The sequence below is a fragment of the Pipra filicauda genome, unplaced genomic scaffold (genome assembly GCF_003945595.2).
Source record: "Pipra filicauda isolate LSUMZ 115617 unplaced genomic scaffold, ASM394559v2 scaffold183_size1465899_pilon, whole genome shotgun sequence".
Lineage (NCBI taxonomy): Eukaryota > Metazoa > Chordata > Aves > Passeriformes > Pipridae > Pipra > Pipra filicauda.
The window spans coordinates 678,908-700,840 of NW_024104291.1; the positions used below are offsets into that span (position 1 = coordinate 678,908).

The 21,933-nt window shown below is 40.9% G+C and overlaps 1 protein-coding gene across 1 annotated transcript in view; it reads right to left on the reverse strand.

Annotated features, from left to right (window-relative positions):
* The window catches only part of LOC113998379 (transforming growth factor beta activator LRRC32), a 58,568-nt gene that overhangs the window by 24,289 nt on the left and 12,346 nt on the right, over positions 1-21,933 (reverse strand). The window contains exons 10-12 of the mRNA XM_039380034.1: positions 18,979-19,077; positions 17,488-17,582; positions 16,358-16,443 (exon numbers count right to left, since the gene is read on the reverse strand). Of these exons, the coding sequence (XP_039235968.1) occupies positions 16,358-16,443; positions 17,488-17,582; positions 18,979-19,077 (280 nt within the window). The remainder of the gene's footprint in view (positions 1-16,357; positions 16,444-17,487; positions 17,583-18,978; positions 19,078-21,933) is intronic.

Consider the following 21,933-nt stretch of genomic DNA (forward strand, 5'->3'; position numbering starts at 1 on the left):
TATTGCACTGGGAAGGATAGCAAAGGTGATATTCATATTGATGAGCTTTGTCTATGTCCAGAGGGAAGTGAAACAGAGAAGCTTCTCATCAACATCTTAATTCACCACTCAGCACTTCCAAGTGAAACTACAGACTTATTAGCCTTTGGGAGAACAGCCTTCAGTCCTTGGAGCCCTTGAGATGTGCAAACCCTTCTATAGATTATTATCTTGATTACATATTTGCCTTTGAATTTGTCTTGAAGCTACGTGCAGGGATGAGCACACTGTGTCTCTGGACCCCTGTAGCATTAGGCAACATGGAGATGATGTCCACAGTCACAGGACCCACTCTTCCCCAAGCCTGTAGCGCTGCATGGGGTTGTTGCAACCCAAGTGCAGGACTTGGCACTTGGCCTTGTTGAACCTCATACAACTGGTCTCAGCCAATTGATCCAAACTGTCCAGATCCCTCTGTAGGGTCTTCCTACCCTCCAGCAAATCAACACTTCCGTCCAACTTAATATTGTCTGTGAACTGACTGAGGGTGCCCTCGATCCCCTCATCCAGATCATCGATACAGATAATTAAACAGAACTCACCCCAGTGCTGAGCCCTGGGGAACCCCACCTGTGACCAGCTGCCAACTGGATTCACCACCACTCTCTGGGCCTGGACATCCAGCCAATTTTTAACGCAATGGACAGTGCAGTTTTTCCAGGGAAATGGTGTCAAACGCTTCACTAAAGTCTGGATAGACAAGGAAAGGGTTGTTCCTCTCAATGCTTAGGGCCTCCTGTTATTCCAGATGTGGGGAATATTTTGGCCAAGATCTTGCAGGATATGAAACCTACTGTTCCACCACAGCTGGAGGATTACCCATCTGGGGCGATTCTTCACTCAGTTCCTTTCCACCTGCCCACCTTCTGGTGGCTGGTTCCTCTCCACACACACATCAGTGTTGGATAGCCTGTACCCATTCCAATATCAGCCACAAGGACAAAAGTACAACTCCAGCGGTAGAGAGGAGAAGGTTTTCAGGTTGATCCCTTCCCTCCACAGTGTGAGAAATGCAGACTGGACCCAAGTCTTGGACCCACCATGAGTATTAGGTCATATTTTCCTTTTGTTCTGACTGTGTTGCAGTCCTGACAGGTGCAGTGATCCTGAGCAACCTTGATGACATCTCTCCATGAATAAGCTTTGGTGCCTTACTTGGATAACAACCTGTGGTTATTCCCTCTGGTTCTTTCTATGTGCTGATGGTGTTTGGGGAGCTAAGAGTTACAGATTTGGCAGCACAGGCAGTCACCTCCACAGGGAGCCCACACAAGTAGGTTAAACAAAAGTTTTATTTCAACACAGCATTCTTGGTACACAGTGCCAAGATTTCACAGACAGCTCAAAACAAGGACTGGCAAAGAATGCTGTGCTCCTGTGATGCTTTCTTATTGCAAACAGCCCTGAGTCACAAAATGCGTGTTCCAAGCCAAGTCTGATCTTCCTTTAAAGTCAGAATTGTTCAGATTAATAGTTTTTAGCTTTGTCTGTTGAAGCAATAATGTACCAAAGCAGAGCTCACATGCAGGGAAATGTAAGCAGTTTTTAATAGCACTAGACTATCAGTCCATGATTTAACACCTCTGGTACAACAACAGAAGAAATATTTGATAAGCCATGGTTATTAAAGCAGCTAATTGCTGTACATCTGCCATCAGATACTATTCTTTGTTGTTCAGACAGTGCATTTCTTCCAGTGAGAAAAGACCTCAAGGCTGGAGCTTTAGCTGTAGAATCTGTTTGCTGACTTCTCTTCCTGCCCACATTTTTCTGGTGAGTGTGGAGAAAGGTCAGTTGGTTTCCTGCAGGATTTCAATATTTTGAAATACTATTTCAGTTCCAGCATTTGAATGAAAAAATAAATAAAGGAGGAAATTGTATGTGGAGATTGGAGTTGAGACATCTGCCTCCAGGGTTGCTTTGGAATTGGTGACTGGAATAGCCCAGCAGATGGGCAGCTGAGGTGTCTGGGAAACAAACTGTCTGAGAACCAGACCATTTTCCACTTGAAAACTGCAGAACATTTGCAACTTGGCAAATTTTAACAACAACAGAAAAAACAGGCTTCAGCACTTAATAAATGCCTTCTGTTCAAGACCAACTGGAGTTTCATACATTGTATTGTGGTTTCCATTTGGGCATCAGGCCTATGTGGATATAACATATTTCAGCATGGGTCCTTGACCCTGAATCAATTTTTCCTGCTCTTCTCTGCCTATGTTAATGAACACGGTTCAGACATCTAGATTTATGAAAATGAGTGTATTTATTTTCAGCATCTGTTAGATTTTTAACTGTGCCTGATGTCTGCGCTATCAAGTCTGGCTTCTGGGCAGCCCCAAGTTGAGAACAGATCATGGCAAAAGGGGAATTTATTTCCTTTGAATAAAATAGTTGTAATGTGTCAATGAAAACAGGCAATAAAAGAGAACCAGCTGATAAAATTTTTCTTGATTTTCAAGTGATTCCAAACAGGTCCTGTGCAGAAAGGAGACTTCATTGCACCAAGTAATGGCAAAGTAAAGTGGATCATGACTGATGTGGAGTCAGGAAACCAAGCAGAGAATCGCATGATCAGGATGCATTGTGCAAGAACTTTTGTGGGTGGTCCTCATACTCCCTCCACTGGGTCCTGTACTGTTTAACAGAATTTAGGGATGTTCAGGGAAGGAAGGAGAAGCATGGGATGCTAACATCTGCAAATAGCATGAAGTCAGGCTTGGGAAGGATTGTGAAAATCTAATGAATGAGGAAAAAGGTTGGTGAATGAAATTTAATACCAACATCTGTAAAATAATGAGCATCAGAGGAAAAGCATCAGGTGCTTCTTACACCGCAGAGAACATGGACCTGGTTTCGTCAGCTCAGGGAACTCTCTCCTGCGGTCATTGCAAGAAGGCTGGAGGAGTATCCTGGTGTGAGGTGAATACAGAAAAGCTTTCCCTGCTCACTTGTTTCAGCAGTTGCTGGCCTAGGAGCACTGTGTGTTGCTGCTCACCCAGCAGCTTCAGAAGGCTGGAGGAGAGGATTGCGAACACCCAGGGTCTGGAAATGATCCTTAATGCAATGGCTCTCAGTGCATTTTGGGAGGTCTGCTTCAACTCTATGTGCTAATCCAACCTCCCTGTACATCAAGCTCTCTGTATTCTACAGCTGACCTAGCAAGCCTATAGCTCTTCATCAGCCTGAGTTTTATCTGTAAGAGTTTTATCTAACACCATCATTTCACAGAGCTTGAGTTTGTGTATGAAGAGCTGCAATTTCTCTGCCTTCTTCCATGTATTCTTTTATTTTGATCACTCTCTACAACTACCTAAAAGATGGCTATATCCATGTGGGGATCAGTCTCTTCTCTCAGATAAAAAATGATAGGACAAGAGGAAACAGCCTCAGGTTGTACAAGAGAAGGTTTGGATAGACTGGATATTAGGAAAAATTTCTTCATTGAAAGGGTTGTCAAGCATTGGAACTGGGAAGTGGTGGAGTCACCATCCTTGGAGGGATTTAGAAGACATACAGAAGTGGCACCTGGAGACATGGTTTAGTGGTGGACTTGGCAGTGCTGGGTTAATGGTAGGACTAGATGACCTCAGAGTCCTTTCCAACCTAAACAATTCTATAATTCCTTTATATGATTCAAACAATTATTTTTAACACAGATGAGGCTAGTGAGTACCAGAGTAGGGCTTTCTGGCATGCCTGAAGAGGAAAGAAAGGATGTGTGGCTACACCAGTAGGTAATCCTTAGCACACCTTCATCAGTGATACATCCAGCTGATGACCACTGTGTGTGAGTGTATAGGTAAAGGGCAGTATAAGAATCTGCCTGTGCATAGGCCCTTGCCAGACTATGTCCTTTGAATGGATAGAAAGGAGCAGGTTGATGTGATGTTTTCCATGCATTTATTTAACAGATTCTTTGCTGGTGTGAGGACAGAATCATAGAATTATCCCGGGATTACTCACCTTCGGCTCTATGCCTGCATTCACTTGGCTGTAATTTCATAACTCAGAGAAACACCTCCATATTTTCTAATAAGAAATGTACTGTGGGGAGTGGTATTGCCCCCTCTTTGCATTAATATCCCCTGTCACAGGAAATTTTCCCAGACATGAGCCCTTGCAGCTGTTTGGACACCCATCCACATTGTGGCTGCTCCATATCTTCCTGGGATTCTTCTGCATCTCATACGTTCTCTCCCTGACTGTCCTGCCTCTGACTTGTGCATTTTGAGACCTGCCTCTAAATTACTGTATAATCAAGCAAATATGTGAACAGGGGGCTCCACAGGTGCCTTATCTGCACAGAGAGCTGAAAAATAAGCCGAGAAGTCAGCTGAAGGTAAATATACAAACTAGAATGAGATTTTCAGGTGGAGGTATAGGTCTTCAAGGATCTTTATTGTCATATGTTATAAATTGACTGCTGAAAATACTGTATGAAATATGAACTGTATTCAGAGAGTGTTTATTGCATACAAATACACCTTCTACAGTTCTCAGTGGGTTTGCACAACTGTATTAAAATTCACTCTATAACATCAGTGGTAAAACCTCCAGCAATCATGATAGATTCTTGTTGATAGTGGTTTCTACAGTGTGCACTTCACTACCCAAGAATCCACCAACTGTCTTGTCCACAGTCAGCTGAGAAGTCTCATGTGGAGTTACAAAAAATTACATTTGCTGCTTCCAGCCCACATCTTCCTCATTGCAACATCCAAACACTAGTTTTAGGAGCAAACTAACAAACTTAGAGGCTTATACAGTAATCGTAGTTAACATTAGAAGAAATCTCATGAGTGAACCTAAATCTATCTAAACAGAATAATGTCAGAAAAATATAAATATGTTTTATGGGTTTCTAACAGTAGAGATGGTCACACTCAGGGATGAGTCCTTGGCCTCTTCCTGTTGAAATTAAGAGAAGAAAAAAAACCCACTGGCTTCAAAGAGAATTAAGAATTATCCTGGGATTACTAAAGTCATCAGTGAATAGAACTTTGCTTCTCTTCTACCCTTTCCCACAGATTTACTATCTTATTTTCTAAAATAAATTCTAAGAATGTTGTTTATTTTAGAAGACTACAGGCTGAAGGAAAAAACTGTGCAGAAGGATGGATTGAAATCGTCTTGTTTCAGTCTCTTCAGATGGAAAATTCAGGTTGATTTAACCCACTGTGCTATGTAGCAGGACAGCACTGGTAAATGTTTTTTACATGTGAAAATAATGGAAAAGACATGAATTATGGAGAAATTGTTTGATTTTAAACTCACATTTGTACAAACCAACCCCAGTAATGTCCCTCCCTCAAACTGTATACTGAGGTATATTGTGTCAGAATTACCTGCCCCATGTCTCTTCCATAGGACTTTACTTCTGAATGAATTCTCGAACAGAGGGTGAGCAGAGGGCAGGAAGCGAAAGCTTTCCTAATCCTAATTTGTCAGCTCAAGTGTTGTATGAGCCTTTTAACAGATGTCATTCAAGGGTCAACTTCTCCCACCTGGAATATCTACTCTCATCATGAAATAAGCAAAACTTCTTTCACAAAACCAGGTGCCATAGAGTAAAATCTTATTATTAAATAGTATTAATGGATTTCCCTTCTGTTTTTGCTTTTCAGATGTTTATACTCCAAACAGCTCCTACTTTGGCAGTGTACATTTTATACTTGATACAGTAAAGAAAACACTATGTTCCTCAGCTTTATGAAGCCTTGTTCCATAAAGATATTTGCAATATCCCAAGAATGTTTGTCAAGTGATTGTTGACTCTTATTTATTATCTGAATGGTAAAAATCTGCTTAGATTGTTCTGATGAGAAGAGTGCAAACTGAGCTTGAGAAAGGCCTCAGTGTCCACAATGAGCACCTTCTAGTGGTAATATTCATTGAATTAACATACCTGCTCTTCTCTTCAGCCTTGAAGAAGAGAGAATAATAATTTCCAAAAGTTTATTAGAAGCCAGATGTTGAACAGGAATAAAAAAGCCAGAAGAAGAAGGGACCAACACCAAAATTATTTTACCTTGATAAAGTGTGCTCTGTGAGAAGTGCCTACAGGCCAAACGTTGACCCTTTACAGAAAGTCTTTTACCCACTGGGAGGCTTCCTTTATAGACAAGTACCTTAGAGACCACTTGAAGACTGGGAAGGAAAAAGATTGATGGGTTTTAGGCTTTGAACTGCTTTAGTGATGTACTCTTTGTTCCATCAGCCCCCCTTTTTCAGGAAAAAAAGTGTATTTTGTTAGTATTACTCAGCTAATGGAACTGCATTTCAGTTTTGCAATATCTTGGCATTCTGTTTTCATCTCGCTTTGGGATGAAACACATAAAATGTTTTAGATATCCTGTATATGTTCTTGCAATTGGATCTGGATTTACAAAGATGACATATTTTGACATTTTGAGCAGAATCTCATTTTGGCATTTGAAATAAATATTGATTCGTACCAAACTGTTTCAATTCAAAACTGTCATTTCAGTTTGAAAATAGCATTAAATTGGCTTTTGCAGCTGAAATGTCAATTTAAAAGAGAATGTTTCAGCTTAAATTGACATACAGGCACAAAACATTTTGATTCAGAATTTCCACCTGTGGGAGAGTAAAAATATTTTTTTGTTGTTGACCAAAACATTTTTTTCTCAATTGCAATGATTTTCATGAAACCGGAGTTTGCTACAACAACAGGAAAACAATTATTTAATGCAAAACAGTTAAATCATTTTAGCACTTGGCATTATTGTTCAAATCCAGGCCCAAAAGCAGCCAGACTTGTTTGTCCTGCTATGCAGACCTAGCTAAAATATTTGAGTTCATCCTTGTGACAGTTGCTCATGAAGAGCTGTAACTACCATCATCATCACCATCACGTTCCTCCCCAGTGGACCCCCCCCCAAAAAAATGCACACATACAGCTCTGAGCTGGTTCCCAGTTTCACAAGAGAAGATGGTCAGGATTCATCTGCCTGTTCAGGTTCACCCTCTGCAAGAGCCAAGAGGCTTCATTAATTATACTGCTTTTGGGTGATTGGGAACTAAACGGAGAGTGAGCTCTGTTGGATTGGCTTCGAGGTGTCCATCTCGATCTTACTAATTCTTTGCTGTGCTCTTCTCAAATTTCATCCTCTTCGAAACTTATATCAGACTCCTTCATGTTCCCCAGCTCTTTAAAGGTTGCTTTTGTTAGTGTTCTCTTTGTGTCCCTCAGGACAGATTTGAGTTTCCTAGTCAGTACATCTGGCCAGTTGTGGCTGTAAAACAGAAGGGGAGGGGAAGGGAGGGAAGGGGAGAGTTGAACTAAATGGCCTTGAAACACCCGTTCCAACCCAAAGCATTCTATGAATCTATGATTCCATGATCTTATCTGCTGGTTAACTGCACCTTGCTAGTCTATGGTTTGGCCAGCAACATGCAATTATTTGGCTGTTTACTGTATTTCCTGAACAAGAAAGAATCTTGAAGGATCTCCTGTCGCTAAGTTGAGTTCACAGTATGAGAGATCAGAATAGAAGGAGAGTCAAATTCTTGAGGAACAAGGAAAAAAAAAGGAGAGAAAATAACTTGAAAAATTGAACCTCTGTATTTTTGGGTAATCCCAGACTTTTGTCCATGCAGGATACCTGTATGGTACCCATATGCTTACATATCTAAAGGTCAGCAAAGAGCAATACAGAGTGTACTAAGATTCATACACCATGGATCCCTCTATAAACACAGCAGTTACCCATCACATTGGGGTGAAATCTCACCACTTAGAACTCCAAAATGAGTTCTGACTGACTTGCATGGACTTTAAGTCTCATCTCCAAAGTGAGATCAATCCACAGATCCGAGGGAGTCTGACCTCTCTGTGGGACAGTTCTCTGTTGTGTCTTGAATTTAAAGAGAGAAATCCCTTTCTCCTTATCAGAAGTATTTCAAGATGCAATGGGTGGGATTCATCTGCCTGAGGATATTATCCAGCAGTGTTTGAGATGCCATTGTTTATCCTACGTGGTCTTCAGCTGCTGTTTCATCTACAGCCTTGCACAAGTGTCTCTACAAACATGATGCTCTGGGCTGAATCCCACTCACGTGAGTGGGTTGGAAGGTACGTGTTAAGGTCACAGATCCTACCACAGGACAAAGTATAAGAGTCACTAGTGATGTAGTCAAGGGGTTTATCTTCTGGTAACTGGAGATGCACTCAGGTGTTCCGCATGCTTTGATGAACATTTTTACCAAGATCCACCCAGAACCATCACTTCTCTTTGAAATAAGGTGTCCACTAAAGACAGCAGAGTCCACAGCCACTCCTTCAAGGTTAAAGGATTTGATTCCTGAGCATGAAAAGCAGAGTCTTGACCTTCCTCTAGACTCCAGACCAGATGAATACTCCTAAATATAATTACTCCAAGATGGGGATTCCTATCCTATTGCAGCAAGAACCCTTTGGGACTGTCAGTTGTTTATGGTCCCAGACTAATAGTACACTGAGTGAATGGACTATGGATCACTATATCTGAGATCTATGGAAAGTGTTCCTTTATTGCTGTCAAGGAAAAACAAGGTTATTGGTGGCATATTCCCTTTCACCATAAGCATTTAAAGTAGCTTAGCTGGAAACATCACTAAACCACCAAGCAGGCATGTTGGGAATAACTAGCTGTTGAGGACTTAATTGCCTCCATTGAAAGCTTCATGCACACAAGAAGGATTGACCTAGGACCGTTGAGAAGATCCAGGTATGAATGCCTTATTGATTTTTCAGCTATTTCCCATGGATTGAGCCAAGTTGGCTACTAAAGACCTTCTCTTCTCCATAATATACTGCTAATCAGCCTGTGGGCGATATAACTACTAAATATTTATGTATCAGTATAAGTGCAGGTTTTGTCAAGCAGGGTTAACCCCAGTGAGAGATGCTCTTTTCTTTGGCCTTGGAGGACTAGCTGGTACTCTTAGGTATAAATCAACAGGGCGGTCTTCTGTGCCTTGGAGCTTATATTTAGCAGCCAGTGTTCTCATATGGTAGTGCTTATTGCAGGTCTCTGCGGATTGGGCCCCATATTTAAATCCTTTATTTTATTTTATTTTTATTTTTTTAAGGAGGAATTTCTGCCCAGGTCCTTGATAGGGAGAACCTCAAAATTTAAAAATCTTTTAAGGGAGATAAAGCAGCCCAGTAACACACACTGAACCTTTAAAAGTTGTGGTTGGGAAGGAGGAACACAGCCAAAAGTCATCTGCTGGGTTTTATCCTTATGAGAAAATTAGATGGAGCTTTAGTCTTCATAGTCATCTATCAGCCTGATCAGCCTGTATCTTAGGGGTTTGTAACCATCCTGTATCTGGGTACTCTGGGCTTTCATCCACCTCTCCTTTTTTTAAGAAAGTGGAAATTAAATACACATTAGTTCAGAGGAACTGAGCAGAAGCATTATTGATGTTTTTAGAGATACTATTAAGAAAATCTAATCATACAGCATTTTCAGGGGACACCATACATGTGCATGTGTGGGTGTGCAAGCTTACATGCCAGCCTTGCTCTGGTAATACCTCCTTGATCAGACACCTCAGGTCATGCTGTAATACTCCATGTAAGTTCCGAATTTCACCCAAATCACCCTAAATCCATTATTTCTCATACTCGTAGGTACCATAATGATTAATAACAGAGCTGCATCCTTTTTCATGATATGAGATATGGGATTATACTAGACAGGAGATATACATTACAGGAAAGCAACAATAGGCAATTTGGATTTTTCCAGGTTTGAACAGTTTTATCACTGTGTTTACCATGTACTAGTCTCCTCCTGGCACAGTGCACATCAACATTCAATGGACTGATAATACACTGCAGGTAAACACAGTAATACTGTATGCCTTTCAGGAATTAATATGATAGTAGAGCATAAATTCACTAGGAAATCACCCAACAAGGCTACTACTATCTTTAGACAGCTTTACTGCTGTTCTGAACACATTTTGAATAAGACACTTTAGAATAATACAACATATTAAAAAAAATAGAAAGCAAGAAAAACAAATTAAAAAGGAAAAAAAAAGACACTAAAACCAGCAAAGTGCAGACACACAACATGCAAGCAGACACTAAGCAGAAGAGCTACATTGGGACTGTCCTACAGCTACTACCTCAGATCTAGGCCCTTTTGCCAAGGCTTTTTCAGCTTTCCTCCTTTTGAACTCTGCAATTTCTTCCGGGAGTAACCCATGAGCTCTATACCTGCAGTGAACAGGCAGGCCATTAGAGAAAGAACCAGTTCAGTTTCATCTGTAATAAAGAACAGACTGTAATGTAGACCAAGTGAAAGGTAAGTGTCTTCTGGTGAGAAAAAGAAAAACAAATATTGGTCCTGGTCCTGGTTTTATTTATTCCCATTTTGTATCCTTTCAACTTGAATTACTGCAAAAAGTGAGGTCAGCTAATTAAATTTTAAGTTTCCAGAGGTCTCTTGGTACTCTTAGACACTTCTCCCAGGACAAGATGAATGACTTTGTTGATTGAGGAGCACAAATTATATGTCTGTCATGGCTGTTTCAGAATCTATTAGACAAGATGAATCCTGGGAGAATGATTCCATTATTCCACTGATCCTTCCCCTCATTAATTAAAGGAAAGGAAAGAAGAAAACTGCTGTGAAGACCTCACCTTTGGTTGGTTCAGTTCCTGTCTCAGTGCCTTTTGGTCTTCCAGAGGTGTTGCTTTCAGAAGCTCTCATCTCTCAAAAGTATGGGCACATTTCCTAATGGAAATCCTATTTAACTGTCCCTAGAGATAGCCAGCTGTCTCTGAAAGCTTACCACAAATTTAAAAGCCTTTCCTGAGGGAGATCAGAGTCAAGTTTCAGCTCTTTTGTCAGTTCTGTTCTACAAATGGAAATGTCTAGTCAAGTTGTCCTCCCATTCCTTACCTAAATCCTCAGCTCTGGGAACATCCTTCTTCTTTTTAGAAACATTAATCCCTGTTTATAAACTTCCTCATGAGTGCTGAAACATTTAGGGCTCTGTCCAAAAGACTGGGAAGCCAGAAGGATATAACCCTGATGGGCTCAATGAGGAATGACTTCTGGGAATCTGCAATTCAGGTGGGATTTAGCTTCCTGCCATTTGTCTCTCTGCAACAGAGATATTTTCATCTGAGCCAAATATCTTGTGTTCCCTTCTCAGCCAGTGGAGGGAAGCTGACACTGCCAGAACACAGCAGGGGTTTATCCCACAGTAGATATCCTTTGTGAGACAGAAGATCTGCACCTAGAAATGTCTATTTCCCTGCACTGACTCTTAAAAGACATGCAAGATGACCGGATCAGATGGAGGTAAATAACATTTAATAAGATTAAATCTTGACTGTTGGAGGGAGAAGAGGAATCTTTGTGTCCAGACCCTTTTTGCAAGCAGTAGCAAAATTCAGCCACAGGGTGAGTGTGAGTGGTTTGTTCCTTGAATCCACTTGGCAGGACTCACCCACAGAGGAGTGGAGGATGTTGCTGCCTGTGTCTGCACAATAGCGCAGCAGGTTGTGACCCACAGAAGGTGAAGACCTGACCAGGGTATTTAGGGATGAAGCACAGTATGAGATTGAGGTCCACCTCCAAACATTGCTCACACAAGTATCAAATAACTATGACAATGACTTGCCTTTCATCCACAGCTCAATAACAAAAAGAAAAATCCTGTGCAAATAGAACTTGCACATCTCCTGAATTCACTAACGTCTGAGCAACTGGAAAGGTCTGGTTCTGCACCCTCCACCCCATCCTCTGTCTTTTTTAAGACAGCTGTTATTTTTCCAAGGTCCTCTCTTCCTACCACCTTGTTTCCAAAGCCAGCAGGAGAAAATCTGTAAAGTCCTGACTTTGTTTCCTTTCTGAATACTGCATTTAGGGTTTCTTGCTATAAGCACCAATTCTCTGATATTCCTGTCAATTCTTCAGAAACCTCAGCTTGCTCAAAAAGAGCTCATTTAAAAATAAAAGCTGAAGCAACCATATCACAAGTCAGACAGTCTTGTTCAAAGGGAGATGTCACCAGCTTTCATTCCCTCTCTCCCCTCAATCAGATTTCAGAGAAAACTCTTCTTTCTCACAATCATTATGCCACAGCCATGATCAAAATATTCCTTTTTCTTTATTTTACTGCCATGTTAGGGGGTCAGAAATAATTTGAAAAGAAGGGATTGATTGTGAAGCAAAAAGCATGTGTCCTAAGATTTGGTGATCAAGTCTATGAGTATGAGCCAGAGGATGTTTGGATTTCCCCAGACAGCTCTTGTTATGTGTTATATAAAGTTTATCTAGGAAATATTTTGATACTGTTTCATAAGTCCAGCTATGGAAGGCAACAGAAGTTTTTTGCTGCTGTTTGCCTCACAAGCTCTTTTATTTCTGATTTAAAAGAGCATCAGATGAAAGACTTCAAATAGGAGCCTGAATAGAAATCCTTTCTCCCAGGAAAGACACATCAGCAGCAACAGCAACAGCAGAGGCTCTCTACCAATCAACTCCCATCATACCCTGGTGCATCAATACAGACAGAACAATGAGAACCTTGTGCTGAGTAGAAGAAAAAGCCATGTTTTCCTAATGGGTACCTTTTTCCCAGCTCATAAAAAGGTGATTCTCATTTGGTGTTGGGAGATGGATTCTTTGAGCATCCTCCGCTATTTCTCACCCATTTATCTTCAAACAAGGATCTCAGTGCTTCCTCCAAAACAAGGATCTCAGTGCTTCCTCCAGGGATGATCCTCATGTATGTGAGGATGAGAGAGCCCCCAGACTCACTCCTATCCATGCCTGCATCTTCAGTTTTCAGTAATGTCTCATGTCAGGCTGCACTCATTGCTGTGAATGGTGGTGGGCTGGATAACCTATTGACCCTTCTGGACTTAAGACCTACTGCATGACTTCATATGAGGTCAGGAATCTAGGTTCAATGTTAAAAATCAAAAACTCTCATATGTGATCTACCTGGGCACTGAGTTCATAGTTAAAAACCCTTGAGAGGATCAACAATCTGTATCTTTCTTTGCTGAATTGTGTTACTTTTTTCCCTCCAGTTAACTTTCCATAACTAATTTAGAATAATCTTAGAAAGGGAAAGTTTCTGGATAAAACTACCTGTTGGGATAGAGGACTTCTGATGCTTTTGAACACTGTATTCAGTACCAAAGCAAAGGATTTTTGAACCAGGATGTTGAACTTGGAAATTCAGAAGTCTGAGAATGTCACTTATCTCCTTGGAACAGCAAATGAACATGATCCTGCCTCTTGGTTTTGTTTTGGCTTGCTTGTTTTTTGCTTGTTTTTTTCTTCTGAATTTCATTAGCCAATGAATTTTTCCTAGTTTTAGATATTTTTTCAGTGCTTTACAAAATGCATCTGTGAGTTAGTCCAGGTCAGGCTTATATCTGCTAGTTTTGCATAAGCTCATGTCTTTTCTGCTGTTTTGGACAAGAGGAGTGCTCCACCAGTGCTGCCAAGGCTCTGCCTGTCCCAGAGCATCGTCAGCTTCAAATATCCCACATTTATATACTCGCAATTTTGTGTTTTTATCATGTCTGCTCTTCAGCTACCTAACTAATCTCCTGGTATAGCCTTCCTCTAAACCTATCTGACTGAAATCTCAAAAAAATATCTATCCTACAGGTAGTCTGCTGCTCAACTGCTTAGCATGCTTCTTTTTGCTATCTCATAATTTTCTTACTCCTCTATGTCCAATCTGCCATTATTTCCTGTGGCAGTATCAGGTGTAGGTGTAGAAATTTGCCTTGAAGCAAGAAAAATTCTAGAGAGCCAACAGAACTGTGTGCCCTGTTCTATGTTATGCAAAGTTAACCTAAAGCTCCCATGAAAAGCAGGTAAAACTGAGATTTGACCAGACCTATAAAGAGGTATTTATGGCTCAAAAAGGAACTTCAAAATTTCCATCCCTAGGATGTGACCCTTAAATCCACGGCCAACAGGTTTGCAATTCCATAGTATGGACGTAAGATCAAGGACAATTTAGTAACCTTCATTAGCAGGAGACACCTCCTGGCGTGGCCACCAAAACTGCCCACCTGTAGATGTTTAGGCCACCTAAGTCCCAAAATAAAGTGTGAGATAAAAGCAAGTGCTCATAGATCTCATGGTAAGGGAATACCTAAGTAGAAGAGGAGTTGCCTGAGGACAGGGAGAAAAGATGAGTAGAAAAAGAATTTATTCAGCTCAAAAGTCCAGAAATTAGGAAATCCTTATGAAAGTATATGAGGCCGTGACTTGAAACCACCATATTTGCCAACAAGAGAGACACAACTTCATTTTTGTGCCAAAAACTGAACCATCAAGATAAGGCTGGAAAAGCAGGACATAATGTCTGACACCTATCTGATAACAGCCCAACTGATGCATGAGGCAGTTCTCCGAATATTTGCCTTGCTTGAACAAGTAGTAACTTCTTTCTGTCATTTGACATTTGGTTCCTATGGGGTATAACTTTCATTATGACACTTCACTAAGACAAATTCTGTTTTGTATAACTTCACTTTTTCCTATGATTACTGTAACATTCATTCAACTGCTGCATGATGATCTGTGGGGACAGAGATACTGCAAAAGAACAGTGAAGATCTGTGCCTTGGGACAAGAGCAGAAGACCGCCTCCCTCTCTGCAGCACTACAGGTGGACTCTACAGAGGTTACACACAGATGTTCAAGATCTTCTGATCCTGTGCACATGGGAACATTTTTTTACTTCTCTTATTTTGTGCCTGGACCTGATTCATTTTCTGCCGTTTACAATCCATGTTTAGAAACAGCTCAGCCCTGCATAAATTTGACTTTGGTTAACATGACCAGAGGCCAGAATCTTTGAGAGTGATGAAAAGAATCTCAGTAGTCAACAGAGGCTTAAATCATGACTTTAAGATAATAAAACCAGGATGAGAAGAATCTACTCTCAAAGTAAAAGTCTAAGTGCTTCCTTGGTTGCATGGTAAGCTAGCCCATCTTCCTAATATGGCAAAATTCCTCCAAGTTTCATATTTTCCATGAATAATGCATTATTGGTATCAACACACATTATTCAATAGCTCACTTCTGTCAAGTATTAACAGTAAAATGCCTTCAAGGCCTACGGAATATTGTCTCTCAAAACTGCCTTTCACTAAACTTCTATTTTCACCCTGACTGACACCCAAACAATTTTAAAATGATGTCCCCAAGTACTGTAATACTGTAAGTTCCACCTTACTCCGAGAAAGCTCTGGGATGGCTCTGAGCACATGGACTGCCCTGTATGCAACCTCCCAAGGCGACTATAGCGTGCAGAGAGAGATAAAAAAGAAGTCTTCATTTTGCTAAGAGGAAATTAGGTAATACTTAGAAAAAAATTGATCAGGAGAAGTCAGAGCCACATTAAAACAGACCTTGTTTGTTTTCAGACATCTATCTCTGAGGTAGTCACTGTAGGATCTCTTTACAGTCAACAAAAGAGGCACCTTGCAAGGGCAATTCATCTTCTAATACAGATGTCCAAGCAAGCCAATCAAATCAGACACCATAGCTTATATTTCTCTTTATTGACTATAAAGAGAGTCAAAACTGACTGCTTTTAATGTGGGTGACTACGCTGTTCTTGTCAAACAAATCTGACTTCTGTTTTTTATGTCCTGACCCCAACATCCTTTCCAGGCATACAGCAAGTAACAGCTGAACAGGGAGTACTCTGTTTGCAAAGTCAGGCATGGCAAAGCTAGAAAATGACTTAATGAATTTTGTGTGATCAATCTTTACTCACCACCACCTGTATGGAGGCAACATCATTAAGTCTTCAGTTACCTAACGGTGCCATAATTTATAACACAAAGTCTCTTTATTTTTATGTTAGAGTGAAAGGGAAGAAATATATTTATATGTTGGATGAGGTTGATGTCTTCCGCAGGAATTTTGATGGAGGGAGAGAAAAATCTGAGTGTCACCCATACACTGATGACAGCAGAGACCTAAAAGTGTCCGTACCTGTGCGTGTCCCATATGCACACAGAGTATGAAGGAGATTAAGGAAGCAACTCCCTGGTGCTCAGTCTCCAAGGGAGTATAGGGGAGAAGCAGCAAGTTTCCATGTCACTTGGGAACTGCCACTAAGGAGAGGAGTTGAAGAAACCACATAACTTCTCAGTCTCAGTACTATGCCTGAACATACAAGTCACCTAAGGAAAATGATAGAGACTTTGCAAACAGATAACATGGAAAGACAGATATTCAGCCCGCAACTCCAAAAAGGACCTTATAATGAATGTATTGAACAGTGATGAAGTCACACTTACCCTGGCTTTATTTCAGGAGGTTTTGGTAAGGGCTTCAGAAAGCCTTTTTTCCCAACCAGCCAATATGTGTCTTCTACTCCTTTACCCTAAAATAAAACAAAAAATCCAGATAAAGAGCAGCTTTCTGATTGCCCTCTGCTCAATTCATAATTTCCTCTGGATTTCTCTGGCTTCATATATCTCCAGAGACAGACCATGGCTGGAAATCTTGGGCTGTCCTTCCAAACAGCTCAGGGATTATTTGAATTTCATTATCCTAAAGCAGGATATTCATTATCCTTATTCAAACTGTCCTTTACAAATGACTCCTAGTGATCTGGGTCATTGAAACTACACAATTTAGCAGAAATGGGAAACTACAGGATCTCTAATCACCTTATTTGGCAGCACTAGCATTATTAATTGAGAGATTTTACAACTCTTTCTGGACTGATTATCAGAATATAACTTCCTCTCCCACCACTGATGATTTAGCTTTTAAGGTGTGATACATCTGGTGAACTGTAGGCATCTATGTCAGAGTCAATCACCCTTGACTGAAGAAGTGGAGGAAACATTCATCTTCACATAAACTGGACCCTGACAGTACGTCAGGTTAATAATTTTCTGAAGTTCCAATTTATCTCCACTAACTGTGTAAAGGTTTCTTTCCATTGACTAAACTTGGAATAATTACCTCCGATCTCCACTTGCAGACATATGAATTCAGATGAGATGAATCCACTTGTCATGAAAGATTGTTGAGGGCCTGAGGCCGTATTCAGAGCTTTAGTTCTAGGTGTTTAAGGCAAATAAAGATTCTAAGTCTGTCTATTAACTACGTAAGGGTAGAAATGATGGTTGAATTATTTAGTACTCTCTTGTTTGGACACTGTGAGAAGTAGCAGCTTCTCTTAAGGTGGACTAAATAGAGTACTAAATAAATACTTATATCCAGTGCATACAGCTGATTGCTCAATCCCACAGTGCTTCAATAACCACCTTATGTACTGAAACAACTGGAAGGGACAATTTTGGAAGGATTTAGCAGAAGAGTGGTGGATGAAGGCCAAACAAGACCTTACTATGTAAATTCTCTAAACAAGAAGACTCCCTTGTGAAGTGCTTCGCACAGCCCCGGCCCTTCTTACCCTCAGTTCTGTTTTCCCTCTAGGTATGATTTCATAGCCTTCATTCAGACTCCGAAGTGTATCCACTGTACTTTGGCTGACATGAATTCTGTAAGCTGGGAACAGAAAGCAAAACAGCTGAATCACTATGCTGCACACAGGCTGCAAATTCCCCACTGCTTCATACTGATGAGTAAAAGTGCTCCAAAGCATGCAGGTGTGTAGCTGGCGTAGCTGTGTGGTGCTCCTCTACATAGAGTTCAACGCTGACTGATGGATCCTTTCAGGCAGGGCTGTAACAAGCACAGGGGCAGAGGAGATCCACACTGGGGGCTTCCTGCAGATGGATACCAAACACACTAACTGCAGAAGCCTAGTTCAACAAAGATAGTGATTTTCCAGTGACATTGTCAGCTGGATTGCTGTTTTATCTATTGCCACAGAATAACTAGGGAATGGGAAAAAAAACCTAAAATAACTAACTGTCCTGCTCCAGACACCCAACATAAATAGAAAGTTGGGATGAAGAGCAGAGAGATGGAGTTTGCAAGGGAACATAAAGAAAATGTGGCTATGCAACTAGGTCTGTCTGGGTTTTCAGTAATTGATTCCACCCAGAGCTACCATTAAGTCTGTGAACAAAAAGGGCTAAGATGGAAAACCTTACTGAATTCCTAACTCTCCCAGCTTGTTTTACAGCCCTTGCTGGAACTCCCTGAAATTTGTTATTGTTATGCTGGTGTGAACAAGCCAGGCAATGTTTCTAAAACTTTTCTTTCAAAGAAAAGTTCAAAGATACTTTTCTTTTTTGTTTTTATTGAGCTTTTATTTCAATTGTGTCAATCAAATTCCCTTCCCTCTTGAATGATAGGGGATGAGCCGAATATTTTTTTTTTTTTTGGTATAATAATCTAAAAGAAGAACATCAGTTGGAGTATGTAGAGGAAGACCTCATAGCTATGAGCTACATTTCCTGAGAGACTAACCTACGGTTTTCCTGTTGTCAGTTATCTATATGCATTTCTGCTAATGTATAACAATGCTCTCGTATCTGCAGTGCTCCTGCTGCCTCCATCTCAGTGAGACTTTCTACAACCAAGGGTATGATGGAAGCAATGCTCTTGTGTGCTTCAACCCTTGCTTTGTACTGGTCGTGACAGGTAAATGCATTATTTTACTGTGCAAGAACAGCTCTGAATTAAGGGTTCTCAGCACTGACTGAAAGCAAGATGCAACCTATGTCAGAGAAAACTAGGGCAAGATTCATGTTGATTTTAGTTGATGGCATTCAAATTAGAGGACTGGAGATGGAAGGCAGGGTCTTGAAGGCAGGGTCATAAAGGCTGACCTACAATTGCAAAGCTGATGCCCTGTACTTCAGGCTGCTTTGAATTTTGTCATTTGACTTGCCCTTTTTCAGTTGCAATGCTTATAATTACAGATGTGCATTTCTTCATCTCTCTTGAGAAGTTAGTTCAACCACCCACCCCAGGGACTGTCCCAAATACTCACGCAGGCCCGTGGACTCCATCCGTGACGCCGTGTTCACCGTGTCTCCAAAGAGGCAGTACCGTGGCATGGTCAGCCCCACCACGCCTGCCACACAAGGCCCTGAAAGACACATCATCTGTGTAACCCAGATGGTACTGCACAAATCTTGGGGCTCACTGACAAACAAATCTCATCCTCTCCTCTGATATCCAAAAAGCCACTTGTAAATACAGAAGAAAAGTTCTTAAAGATCTCACTGATCTTAGTGCTTGCTATAAGCAATCAAAAATTAAGCACTGGTCTGGATTGCACACTGGTGTTTTATGCCTGAGAAGGGTCATGCATGGTAGGACCTCAGTTTACCATCATCTGGAATAAGTTTGTCCAGAGTTCACAGAAACTCAAGGACTACCATAATCTCATTTTAAAAAGACCTTTTTCCATGTGAGAAGATGAAAGTTCAGATCCTGTGATATGCCCTGTATCACAATGAAACAGGGTTAAAAATCAGCCTTGGAAGCCCAGAGCTGCTGGCAGCACTCTGGACCACCCTGTGTCCCCTCCTGGGAAAGGAAATCATCGTTAGCTTGCCTTTCTAGCCAAAACCTGTTTTTTTTCTTTTATTTCATTCTTTGTACAAAATCCATTCACTTCCAAAGTAGCTTCCAAAGAATTGATGCCAAGTTCTCATGGAGACGTATGTGTGCAGGATTCACAAGAACATGCACACACTGAGAGATGAAATGTGTGACAAACACCGTAGACAATTGTCATCCATGACACATGGCTTAGATAATGTTTAGACTGCACTCTGAAAGATAAGACGCTAAATTTCATCACCCACAATATAAAATATCAGGCCTGTAAAATAAAAGCAATGTAAGGAGATGTGGGGTTTCTTGCAAAGAAAAGACAGGAGGTACTGTATTTTCCATTAGATGCATTTATGAGATATGTCTTTGCCCTTTCAATGTCTTGATCCTTCTGAGTTAAGATTTAGTATAACTGATATCTAGGAAATCTTTTGCCATGCAAGTTTACAAGAGATGGGAACACTGTACATCATCAACAGTACCTGAAATGATGCTATAGATAAGGTTCTATGTTAAAGTGTTGGGGGTTTTGTGGGTTAAATTATTTGTTTTTAAAACAGTAACAAATATAATTGTAGCCTAATTTAGAAGCGATCAGGTACTTGTTTTTTTACTGTGATTTTAGCCTTATTTACAAAAATTGATTCCTTCAGATACATCTTAAGGACAATGAAACTCCATAGCTGAAACCCACAGGAAACTTTGCAAGAACCCCTATTGTTGTAACCTCTGAAAAGTTGTTGCTGCACAAAGTTACCAGATTTTAATATACTTTATGAGGATGCAAACTGAGAGGTGAGACAGATTTTAACTCTTACCTGATTAAGCACTGCTAGATTAAATATCAGAAAAAAAAAGAGACAGGAAGAATGGGTCATACCAAAAATGTTACAAGGATTTAAACAACATATCTGGATCAAACACAGCATGCAGAGACTGATAAAAATCATAAAAACCTAATTTAAGGTTTGGGTTTTTTCAGCTGTCAACAAACTTTGGACAAGACGCTGTTCCTCAGAATACCTTCCAATTTAATTCCCATCCTTATTGGTACATTCTAATTTGTTTCAAGCTTTTCAGGAGAGGAGCTATATCCACCACAGGAAGTCTTTTCAGGTTTTAGTCTATAGGCACTTCTATAGCATAACTGTAAGGGCACTGTTGAGACTTCTGGGCCAAGGACCTAACGCTTACCTAAGTGGTCTTTAATCTGTGCATGCTAATGTGACATATACATAAAAAAGGGTCTCGTTGGAGACTTTTTAATTCACGCTTCAATAAGAGCTTTCCCTGAGAAAACACCTTCTCAGAAAGCATCGCCTCTCTTTTTCTTGTGGTGATGACATGACAGCAGCAGTCAGAAATCTCAATAAGGAACAAAGCTCCTTCTGTAGTAGGTGTTGCAGGGACACAAAAAGATGGTTCCTGTCAAAAAAAACAGTCCTCACTGAAGAGGATTTGATTCCATCTTAAGAAGCACAAGTAAAGGGAGTCAAGCTTCTACTGCTGTCAGTGGAGACAAGTCATCTGGTCAACTGAGCTGAGAGAGCCTTTCTATTCCTGCACCTGAACAATTCTCCAGGGATCACTTATGTGTCCTCAAAAAGAATACAGGCTCCCTAATAACCCTGGAAATACCTCCATGTGGGTGCCTAAATTCAGGTTTCCTACTCAGTCAGTGCAATCATCTGGCCATTTCTGCGAACCTAGGAGAGGCCAGATTTTTAGGCTGAGGTACCTATGCAGGAAATTCCTACTTCAAAACCAACCCTACGGCGTAAGCATTCCCAAAAGACTTCTCTGTGTTGAAAGCATCTAAGACTTAATTCACTCACTGCCTTCACTGCCTGGGTGTGTTCTCCCTTGTCTAGACAGCTTCAGCAAAAGGCTAGTAAAAATTCCCAGTGGTAAATCTCCCACAGTAACCAGTTTCAGAGGAAATCAGACACCCTGTGATGAGAATGTTATGGCCTAGTTATTTAATTACATAGGTTCACAGGTTTGCTTTGAAATGGCTCTTTGCCAGGGTTTGCAAGGATCAGTTAATGAGAGGTTCTGGCTAATACTCTGCAACAACCATCAGTGGTGCTGCAAAGTACAGGGCTGACTGCCAGAGAGCCTGACCGATAAACAAATATTCAGCCTCAGCGGAAAAGCTTGTCCTCTCACCACCACTCTCCCCAGCTGTCCAGCTCCAGCCCAGATATGGATGGCATGGAAACAGCTGAGTCAGCTGAGTTATCCTGGACATGCAGCGAAGTCAAGAGTGGAGAGACAAGATTCCAGGATTCATTTAAAGCAGGGGAGAAACTGCAGACCAAACCTTGGTCTTCTTGTCCACTTTGCCTCACCCAAGCATTGCCATAAGTGGACCATGGACATA